The sequence below is a fragment of the Lipotes vexillifer genome, unplaced genomic scaffold (assembly GCF_000442215.2).
Source record: "Lipotes vexillifer unplaced genomic scaffold, Lipotes_vexillifer_v1.1 scaffold1081, whole genome shotgun sequence".
Taxonomy (NCBI): domain Eukaryota; kingdom Metazoa; phylum Chordata; class Mammalia; order Artiodactyla; family Lipotidae; genus Lipotes; species Lipotes vexillifer.
This window is the reverse complement of record NW_006779039.1, coordinates 471416-482491: the sequence shown is the minus strand read 5'-3', so window position 1 is coordinate 482491 and position 11076 is coordinate 471416. Positions and strand designations below refer to the sequence as shown.

Sequence of the window (11076 nt, the reverse complement as noted above, 5' to 3'; positions counted from 1 at the left end):
GGGAGGGGGAGGGGGGAGGTGCAGAGGGATGGTTTTTCTTTTTCCAGCACCAGGCAGCTCCTTGCTCCCTTCCCAGTAGACAAGGCCCTGGGTGCCCCACGCAGAGCCAGCCTGCCACAGCAGAAGCCACTCGCCTCTGTGTTAAAGGTTCAAAGGTTAGCGAGCTCTAGTGTGTGGGTTGGTTGGTTTGTTTCTTCCTCCAATAGGAAAAGCACTTTCTTTTGTGGTTTTGGGAAGCCAAATTTGGAAACAACTCACCCACTCTTGTGACTTTTCCTTTGAAATGATGGGAAGACAGCGTTCTGCATGGAGATCTGAATTCTAGGGACTCCCACACGCCTGTGGATGGGGACTCCTCAGACCCGAAGCCCTGTTTGAGGGGGCGTGGATGCTCTTAGGCTAAAACTCTCCTCAGGTGTCCTTCAGAAATGGGCTGCCCACAGCGACTGGCAGGCCAGCTTCAGTGTTTCCTAACCCCCGCTCCTAACTCTCTGAGCCCGTGACTCAGTTTCTCCAGAGTGCTTCCACACGGGAGTGCTGAGTGGGTCATCAGGCCACCACTCTTCCCTGCGGACCTCAGAGGCCAAGGCCAGGGCGGGGGGAGGGGCGGCCGCACACCTGCCCTTTCCTCGGGCCTCTGCTTAATGCCTTTCCCTGCCCGGAGGGCAGCCTCCCTGACTCCGGGTGGGAAGATATAGGGTTTACCTGGCAGGCCGGTGAGCCCCTCTGTCAGTCAGCTGATGGACATTTCTCACGGGTCTACCAGGGCCAGGCTCTGTCCCAGGCATGGGGGTGGCACTGTGTGTCTCTACTCTCATGAAGCTTACAATGGAGGGGCAACTGACAAGACGCAAGCAAATCAATCAAAGAAAATCGTTGCCAATGGTGGCACATCTACTAAAGAGAATACAACAGAGTGAAGGGATGGGGAGTTGGGCGGGCACGGCAGAAACCCAGGCGCAGGCCGTGGGGCCCTCAGTGTACGCGGGAACACGCCACACCCGGAGGCCGGGGCACCAGTGGCCTGCTGAGGTCTTTCTTTGACCCTTGGGGCCTCTGGAGCAGGAGACAGGACCACCCCCACGGTCATGATGCTGCCCTTGGGTTTGAACCGATCTGAAGCTGCCACTGGGGACTTCACAAAATCGACGCCATCGGAAACGACCAGAGCTGTAGTTCAGCTTTTCTCTTTTCCATTTTCTGCCTTTGCAGTTGACCTCCAGCTATACGAACTCTCTCCTGACTCCACCTCCATCTCGGTGGTTTCAGGGCTGCCTGGTCCCGGAAGGGCTGGGTCTACATGCTGGGATTGATCTGGCCGCAAAGGAAACAAATGTCTTTGCAGCTCGCCTTTCTTCTTCCCCTGGGGTGCCTGCATCCTCCGTCTCACACTGTGTCTGGTCTTCCTGAGTCATAGCTGAGCTGGAGGTCCTGTCCCTCAAAGCCCCCCGAGGTGGGCCCAACTTCCAAAGCTTCGCAGGGAAGATCTGAGGGCCAAGCCTCCGTCCCCCCGCGCACCCCCCCCCCCCACCCCCCCGTTTGCTGGCTCAGTGCTTTGCACATAGTTGATAAATAGTAACTGATTTTCAGCTGCTATACATTCTCATATTTGTAACTCTTAGGAGAATGTATACCCCCCCCCCCCCACGCCCCCGGCTCCAGTGCAGGGTGGAAGGCCTGGCTTGGCTTTGAAGAGAGATAATAAGGTGGGGAAATGAATTCTCTCGAGGCAAGCTAGCTTGGATCCCTCATTTTTTGCCTTTTGGGGGCAGGGAAAGACAGGTCAGACCAGGGTGGAACTCGGAGACATCCTGAGTGGACGATGCCCCAATCCATTTTGTTAATTCTGTTTCCCTGGCAGCTTTGTGCTGGACAAGCCGGAAAGCACTGTGAGAGCACACAGAGAAAAGGGGGCGGGGAAAGAGAGAGAAAAATCGATAGCCCTTGAATGGAAAGCACTGCTTGTTCTTGCGGGCCGAGGCAGGTGGGATGGGGAGAGCAAGGCCTCACGTACCGAAGCAGCATTTCCATTAAAGGCCAGAATCCCGGAGGTCCTTTCAGCTGGATGAGCATCTTCTGATCACTATCACTCAGCCAATGCTCATTTCTCTAGCTTTCTCTGCAGAGAGGTCTGACATCCTGTACACACTGATGTTTCATGCACCAGAACAACAACTCCACGAGCCAAATGAAATTCTCTGCAAAGGCCCGCTCTGACTGGCGTCCACCATCTTTCTCTCATGACCACTAACGTGACTCTTTAGGGCAAGTCAAGCCATTTCTTTTAGAATCTGCAGGATGATGCAAACTCACAGCCATCTTGGACAGGCTTGGCTGGGCTTCCTTCTGCCTGCCCTCCCCCGGGGCTACCAGTCCTCCAGTGGGGCGATCCAACTTCCCACTTCTGGGGTGCGTGAGTCCCAGGTGGGGTCAAAGAACACCTTGGGGTGCGGAGTCCACAGCAGATCGCTGGAGGGAGAGGCAGTTCCCGAGCGCCCACCAGCTATGGAGCAGGCAGGCACAGGGTCGGGGCGGGTGTGTGTGGGGGGGATTCGGAGGTGCAGAAGCGCAGCCCCTGTGCCCCACGGACTCACAGCCTGGCCGCAGGGACAGACAGGCAGGGAATGAACTGGGGTGCTGGAAGGCCAACAGCCGGGAGGGAGCAGCTGCGCCCAGGGCGATCCCCACTCAATGCCCCGAAGATGAGGCTGAGATGCCGGAGCAGTCTGCTTGCCTGGTTGGTCTCTCTGCTAGAAATCCCTCCTAGGTGAACAGAGCTTTACGGGCCGGGCTGTCACCTCCTCTGTGCCTCCCAACAACCCTGTGCGGCAGGCGGGCAGGCTGAGCAGGGGACCGTGCCCAGCTGACAGATGAGGAAAGCGAGGCTGGGGGAAGTGACTTACCGACAGCGTCGCAGCTAGGCAGTAGTGGAGCGGGCACCTGCCTCCAGGCCTTCGGATCCCAGCCGCCCCAGGGCGCTGCCTCTGAGGTGCTGTACGAGGAGGTGACTCGGGCCAGCTCCTGAGCAAAGGAGCTGCCGGGCAGGAAGGACTCACTCCCCAGGGCCTGGCAGGATGGGGGCTGTCGCCCGAGGCTGACCTGGGGGGGCCTGGCTTCCCCAAGCTTGCAGGCTTTGTCTACATGAGTCTACAACAACCATTGAAGAGTCCATCAGCGGCGTGGCCACGACATGCCTCTGAATGCTCTTGTCACTGCCCTGACCGCCTAGCGGGGTCGTCTGGGTGCTTGGTTAGACACACCAAGTGGTCTGGGCCAACCAAACCCAACAGCTTTGTGGTCTTAGTTGTCTTGGGTCACAGACTCCTTTGAGAATCGGTTAAAAGCTATGGTCTCTCTCCACAGAAAAAGCACTTACGCTGGTGTCTCCCCCCTTCCCAGCCCACCGACATCTTACGTATAATCTCAGGGGTTTTCTGGACCACTTACTACCCATCCGTGGGTCTCAGTTAAGGAGCCTCTGTCTCCATCAGTCACTGTCTTGTTGGAAGTGGGAGTCAAGCTAGGTCATCAGCAATGACCTTGACCAATCCTGATCCCTCCCCACGCCCCTCCCCCCCAACAGAGCACACCATTCTAAACTGGTTTGTAGGTACGTGTGTGTAGACACATGCTGAGGAATCTGCAAAACCAAATGGTGAGTGCAAAACCAAATGGTGAGTGCAAAACCAAGCAGTCAAGTGGAAACCTCACAGCAGCCCAGCCCTGAGCGGCAGCCCTCACTGCACCTCACCTTGCCGGGGCCCCCACGTTTCAGGACTTGCGTGTGAGTGGCACCTCCCCTTTCCGTCATATTTTAGAAGGCAGGGATTTCACCCGAGTTGAACATCTGACCCAATTCTTTCAGCCAAAGGCAATTAAAAACCCTCACACTTGATATCCACGTCACAGGAAGCCTCAAGACTCCAAGGAGCTGCCGAGACAGCTCTGACATCCTGCCCAAGAGGACCAGGGGGAGCCTGCCTTGAGGAGAAGGTCTTTCTACGTGAAGCAGCCTCTTCGTTGTCGTGCTTTTAACACCTGAGCTTTGAGTGATCGCCTGTGTCTATCAAACAGCCCAGTAGAAAGGGAAGTATTTATCCTCCGAATCTAAGCTAAACAGTTGGAGTCAATTCAGTTCATGACAATAAACACGACTAAGCGCCTACTGTGGGCAAGCCTCTGTGATGGATGACAGGCCAGTAGATATTTGGATGCCGTATTTGAATTAACGATAAAAACTGCCACCACTGAATTTATCGAGCATTTGCTACGTACCAGGCACTAACCCAAGTGCTTTCAATACTCAGTCTCACTCAATCCTTGCAACAGCTGTACATGAGGCAGGAACAATTACTGTCCTTATTTTACAGATGAGGACACTGAGGCCCAGAGAGGTTAAGGAAGTTGCCCAAAGTCACACAGCTAGTTAGTAGCAGGGGAGGATGCAAATCCAGGTTTGCCTGGTTCCCAGGTCCACATGAAGTTTGGCATGGTGTGTGCATGTGTGTGATTAGCTTGTCATATGGGAAAACAAGCCTTGAAATGTAGAAACTGTTCAAGTGTGTCATTAAGAAAAGTACAGGCCGGATCTTACAAGGGAGCCCCAGGCAAAATTTTAAGAACACATTAGAAATACTTAAAGATGGGATTAGGAAGAAAACCTAACTACTTGGAGAGCTTTAGAGATGACACCCCTCTCCCCAAAGAAAAACAAAACCAAAAAACCACATGAAATACATTTAGCAAGTGAACTCACTGCACGTGGGAAAGAAAACTTCTTTTGCCATTCTGAGGATAAGCCAACTACAGAGGGCCTGGCGCCCCTCCCCTTGGGCTGGTGCATTTGTGCAGAGCTGAGCTCACTGGCCACCTGAAGCTTCGCTTCGTCCGGCAAGCTCCAATTTGTCCTTGGACCAAGGTCATCTGGGACATGAGCAGAAACGTCGCTCTCTACAATGGACTATTCTTTGTGCCTGCATTCCTAGCGCCTTGATAATTCAAGACACTATTTTATAGCCATGTAGGAGTTTTTACAGTCCCGATATGCAACTATTCCTAGAGGTCTGATTCCTTGCCCACCCCGTGACGACACAGACTGAAAGCAATGAGTGGGGCTTATTTGTAGGGAACTGAAGCATTTTAAGCTTTTGCTCAGGAATCCCTGGTAGCTTCATGTGACTTGTAGGATATTAGTGACGGGTCAAGAAGCAAGAACCCCCATCAGCATGAACATACGCTCACAGCGCCTCGGTAGTTCATCAGGCAGAAAAAACCCTGCAGATGGCACATGGAAATTACCAGCAGCAGAAGATGCCCCGACGGTGTGGGCAGTTCTGTTTCGGCAGCAGTTGGGAACGGGGCTGCAGCCACCCATTCAAGTGGAGCAGAATGGGAGCAGGCGCTTCGCGGACCGGTGTAATCCTTGGTTAAAAAAAGAAAAGAAATAAACTAGATGAGATTCAGTCTTGACTCTGACCGACAAGGAGCTTTGTAGCTGATGCTTGTGTGTCTTCTCCGTTTTATTTACTTTGGAAAAGAAACTGCTGTCACACGCCCTGTAAGTGGGAGGTCCAGCTTCCAAAGAAAAAGAGGTTGGCACTTTTCAACGCCTAGAGGTTTCCACACATAAGGTAAACCCATCTCTCTCTTTGGAATCACTGAAAATCTCAGAAAAGCAAGCCAATCCATAATTGGTGGGCATGATTACTACCTCTCGGACTGGCTGGCTCTGCATGATTCCAAATTTCAGATAATCAGACCCTGGGATGGATAGTGCCCGATGCTGGTGCCCGATTTCACAGAGCTCACACCCACTGGGCTTCCCGTGATCGCTAGAGAACTTGCTGGAACGAGGTTGTCCCTGGGTCCCTCTAATGGCTTGCAGCCACTTAGAGCCCCAAGCACGTCCTGCTAAACTTTGCAATTAGGGCTCTTTGTTCCTTGGCCTCCTGCCTTCTTGGCAGGCAGGTTTCCTGTCCCATGGTGTCAGGTACACTAACCCGCAGTCATACCCATGCCCTTGGAGTTCCCCAGACAGGCTGCCGCCCGCGTTCAGTCCCCTGTGATCGCGCTCCTTGCTTCGGTAGCCCAGAGAGCCCTTTCTCCAAGTTTCCCGTCTGGAACCCTGCATGTCCTTGGAGATCCACCCTGGGAATTCTGCCTCTCCTTTGGTCCAGCTCCTCTGGCTGACCGAACATCCTTGTCGGGCCAAGTCTTAATCATCTTTAAATCCCTCTGGTGCCCAGGCAGTGCCTGGCACAGGCAAAGGGTTCAGCAAATATTTGGAAAATTCAACTGACTCTATCTGTTATGAGCTTGGCACGATATCCCAGGCACTCGGGATATGCTAGTCCAGTGAGCACTGTGCTGGCTTCTTTCTGGGATGAACGTTAATGATAAAAGTGAGCCTTGACCCTCATTTTAAGCACATTTACTCATCTCTTTTCAATGCCGTTGGGTTAATAAAACCCATCAGTAGAACAGAGATCATCATCACACCGTGGAAATAACGTCAACTAACATTTACTGCACTAACCGTGCACACACACATACATTTGAGACTGTCCCCAGTTTACAAGACAAGGAAGTGGAGATAGCTTTACCCAGGACACACACAGGAAAGTGGGTACAGACCTGGACCTGATTTACAGAGTGACTAAAACCCAAGCAACTGCTGGCTTTGGGAGGTGAGGGCTCCTCCTCTGCGCACAGAGAGAAGCAGTCGGGTGTCCTTCAATTACACTGGAGTAACTCCACGTTGCTGGCTATTCTGTGACCTCACCGTAGAGCAAATGGGCTCTGGTGTAAGGAGCTCAGATTATGACTAACCTCCACAGATACTCAGACGCTTTGCAAGAAGCAGATGACTGCTCTGGCTTTATCAGTTACTGACTGGATTAGATCTTGGTTCAGTCTTCGCCCGTGGAGGTCAGGAGGAAATATATGCGCATTCACAAGGTTACAGTTGTGTACTGTAATTCCACTGGCTTCTGGGAGCTTGTTGATTTCTAGACTTACTCATCCTGAAAGTTCAGGCAACAAATCCTGTTTAACTCCTCCTTTTCTTTACTAACCGTGTAACAGAGGCGAGCGGAGAGAGCCCACAAGAAGGAACTGGAGACTTGGTGCGTGTGCCAGAGACTCTCAGAGGCCAAGGTCACTCACGGCTGGGCTGACTTCGGAAGCCAGCCCCAGCTGTTCAAGTCACGAGTGAGATGAACATGCTAGGGTACTAAATGCTATCCAGATAGCTCAAAGAGGGCAAGGCAGAGCTATGGAAGAAGCTGGATCTCTGGGCAAATGGATGAATGTGCCGACCTGTCAAACAGAGGTGACAGGAGATGACTTTGTAAATGTGAAGTAATGCTTTGGGAAACCAGGAAAATGTAATGTGAGTCAGACTTCTTGGCCTCTTACTTGCCATTACACCACTTGGCCAAATGCAGATGGGACTTCAATATATCACAAGCATGCATCTATTAATAACACTAGGAAAAAGCTATGCAACTCAAGCCTGAGATTTTGTAAGAAATAGAATCATAGAAGCTCAACAAAGCAGCACAGTCCCACAGAACCTTGAGATGATGCTGAATCATCCTCCCAGAAAGAACAGAATGCTCTATACCTGCGCTGTCCAATATGGTAGCCACTGACCACATGCGACAATAGAGCACCTGAAATGTGTCTAGCGCAAATGAAGAACTGAGTTCTTAATTGTATTCACTTTTAATGAATTTAAATAGCCACCTGTGAATGCTGGTGACAGTAACGGGAGAGCACAGCTCTTCACCATATACTGGTTAAGGGTGCAGGCTCTGGAGAGAGAGGGTCTGGGCTTGAATCATGGATTTGCCACTTCTTAGCTAGGTAACTGGGGGAAGCCACTTAACCTTTCTGTGCCTTAATATCCTCATCTGTAAAGGCACTGTCCTGTGGGAGGAGGTGAGCTGCACGTCCTTCTATTCCACCATCTTGATCCGCTCCTCCTAGAACTGAACATGCTCTAAGGCGCGGTCTGGCCAACATAGCTCAGCAGAGCTATCACTTTTCCTATCTCTTGGTAAAATAGACTAATAATAATAATAAACGATGATGATAATATTAGAAACATTTATTGAGAACTTAATCTAAGGCGCTGGGTTCAGCCCTTCCCTGGAGTCATTTCAATTAATTAATTCTTAGAACAATCCGAAGAGGGAGGCACTGTTATGATCCCATTGTAAAGGTGAGGCAACTGAGGCACAAAGAGAAAGGTTAAGCAACTAGCTTGATCGAGGTCACTCGTTAGTAAGTGCCAGGGCCTGGACTAGAACCCAGACATTGTCTGACTACAAAGCCCAGGCCCCGAGTTTTGCTTGATCCAATCGCCCAACTGAAACTTTTGCTAATGTGATATATAAGCAGACCAGCAGCAAGAAGATTCTGGAGTGCTGCTAGGGTCTCATAGCTGTGCAAGGGCTGCTGGGTGGGCTACTGTGTGACCCAGGTGTTGTTTTCCTTTTATAACAACTGTATCCTAAGAGGAGAACTCCAAGTTGAGGGATTTCTGTTCTGATACATGTGGTACGGGGAGTAGGAGGGTCACTGGAGAGATTCTGCAAGAAAACCTCTAAGGTAGCGCCAATCCTATCATTCGCTGGATCTCTTCTGTAAATTTGCATTTTGTAAAAGTTTCCTTTCAGCTTTTCAGGACTTTTCCTCTATAAATGTGTATAACTGAATGTTAGTATTTCTGAGTTTAAATGTCTGGAGCTGTTTTCCGTGGGGCATTTTTACAGAGTGGCCAGGGCTGTGCCCGTCGTTGGTAACGCTGGGTTATAGACAAGGAAGACTGCACGTCTGGTCAGGCTACGTGGGCCACTGGGAATCCGCCTACGAGCAAGGTGAGGTCAAGGGCACTGCTACAAGGAGCGTCACGGACTAGGTCAAAGGATACCAAAGCTCTCGAGAGTCCAGAGCCTCTGGAGCTAGGCTCTGACAGCTTCTGGAAGGCTCCTATCGTCTCATGATGATGAGGGTGACGATGATGAACAGCTACCACGTCCAAAGCATAACCCTTCTGCTTATGCGCACCGAATCCTCACCCCCATTCCATCCAGTGTCTCCCCGCTGCGTGCAGTAAGCACTGCTGACAGGCCCCGAGGTTCCAAAGAAGCCATCCGACTGACCATCACATTCAGGCAACCGAGGAAGGGCGCGGCAGGATTTCCTTTGGAGACTTCCGGATCGAGACGGCAGACCTAATGCATGCACCTAAATTCACTCCCTCGCAAAGCCCCACTAAAAGTCCCGTGAGGGGTTGGCCTGGTTTGGTTTTTAAAGACACAATCCTGCAAGGATAAGGCGAATGCATTATCCCAAGCTCAAAGGCAGCTAGACCAGGGTTAACTGACTCCACGGCCCCAGGGAAGCTGAATCACAGAATGGCAGAGGGGAAAGTGGAAAGGCAGCTTGGTCTACGTGGCAGAAGCTCAGGAAAAGCAGCCCCACGTGGTCTCTGGCCCTGGCAGGTGAAGTGCACTTGGGTGGCCAACACAGTGAGGCAGATGCCTGGATGGCCACCCCGCCTCCACACCCCTGGGTATCTGCCTCTCCCCCTCTCTGGCAGAGATCTGGCTTGACCATTTGCTGCTGAATTTCCTGCTCTGCCTTCCATATCCTGCTGCCCGGATTTGCTTCACCCCACGGAAGTGTTCTCTGTTGACCTCCACCTGGAAGCTGGAGGGCCTGGAGGCAGGCTGTGGCGAGAAAAAGCCCTCGGGCCAGATTTCTTCTGCCTGTCCGGTACCACGCCCATGACTCCGCCAGGAGTCCTGACGGCGGTGGGCTTTACACATGGCCGGATCCATGGTACCTTTAGTCACTGACTTCCCTAAGAGGGGAGCAGCTTCTCTTCTCGAAGCCTCCACTGAATAGTGGCACCGTGACCCTTTGCTGCCTAAGCACCTAGATGGTGCCTGCCACTTGGGTCTTCAAAACAAATCGATCGCTTGTTGAAGAGCTCATGAATAAGTAGTGGAACTATATAGAAAACAAGAGAACGTTGGAATCAAGAGAGTGGTTAATTCTACCAGAAGGGGCACATGGCAGCAGGGGTGCGGGGGCTACTCGGGTGTCGACCACGTTCTATTTCTCAACCTAACCAGTAGTGACACAGGTTTTCACTTTATACTTCTTTAAACTGTTCATATAGGCCTTGCATACTTTCCTGTATCTATATCACGTTTCACAATAAAAGGAAAAAGCTATATACACAGCTTGACGCCAGTCATGTGAAATACATATTTTGGCACAGAAAAAAAATAGTGTGTATTCCAGCAAGTTAACAGCGGTTATCCCTGGCTAATTTATACATTGTATATTTATGTATTTTATTATCTCATGGGATTTGTGTTTTCGCTACACTTTTCTGCATTTTCAAAGTTTACTACAAAGAGCATATATTATTCTTGTAATCAGAAGATCTTAAAACATATTGAAAAAAGACAAGGTCTCCATCTAAGATTGAAACTGGTAAGGATGAACACAAAAGAGATGCGACGACCCATCGGTGGGAATCTATGCAGAAAATAACTACCTAAAGAGACTGGTGATGCACCTTATCTAACTAGAATGAGCTCGAAGGTCACCAAGGAGCCGTGGGTGGGTTCCTAGGGTCTCTGCACTCAGAAGTCGGGATAGCTGCTATCTCTCTCTGGGAAGAGGGAGGGCTTCTAAGATATTTTGAGTGTTCTATTTCTTAATCTGTCCTGGCGGGTACACGGGTGTTGGTTTTATTATTTTATGTTTTATATGCTCCTCTGTAGGAATCATATGGATTAAAAAACAAAACAAGCCAGGACTCATGTAAGTAGAAAATATGATGGTGTGTCAAAGGAACAACTCGAGTTCATGTAAAATCATCATCATTTAGGTTAAAAAAGTCACTTTGGAATTTAGATCTTGTTTTCTGTTTTGTTGCCGATCCCAGATCTTTCTGGAGATGCTCCAGTTGCTGGGGAACAGGGTGGGATCAGCACACTCTTCGTGGGGTTTCGGGTGGCCTGGTGTTGACACTCTGAATTCTTGTCAGGAATG

General features: G+C 50.8%; 1 protein-coding gene across 2 annotated transcripts in view; it reads right to left on the bottom strand.

Moving 5' to 3' along the window:
- MAMLD1 (mastermind like domain containing 1) overlaps positions 1 to 11076 on the bottom strand; it is a 56188-nt gene that overhangs the window by 3604 nt on the left and 41508 nt on the right. For both annotated transcript variants that reach the window (XM_007452113.1, XM_007452114.1), the window contains exon 4: positions 2904 to 3147. In XM_007452113.1, the coding sequence (XP_007452175.1) occupies positions 2904 to 3147 (244 nt within the window). The remainder of the gene's footprint in view (positions 1 to 2903; positions 3148 to 11076) is intronic.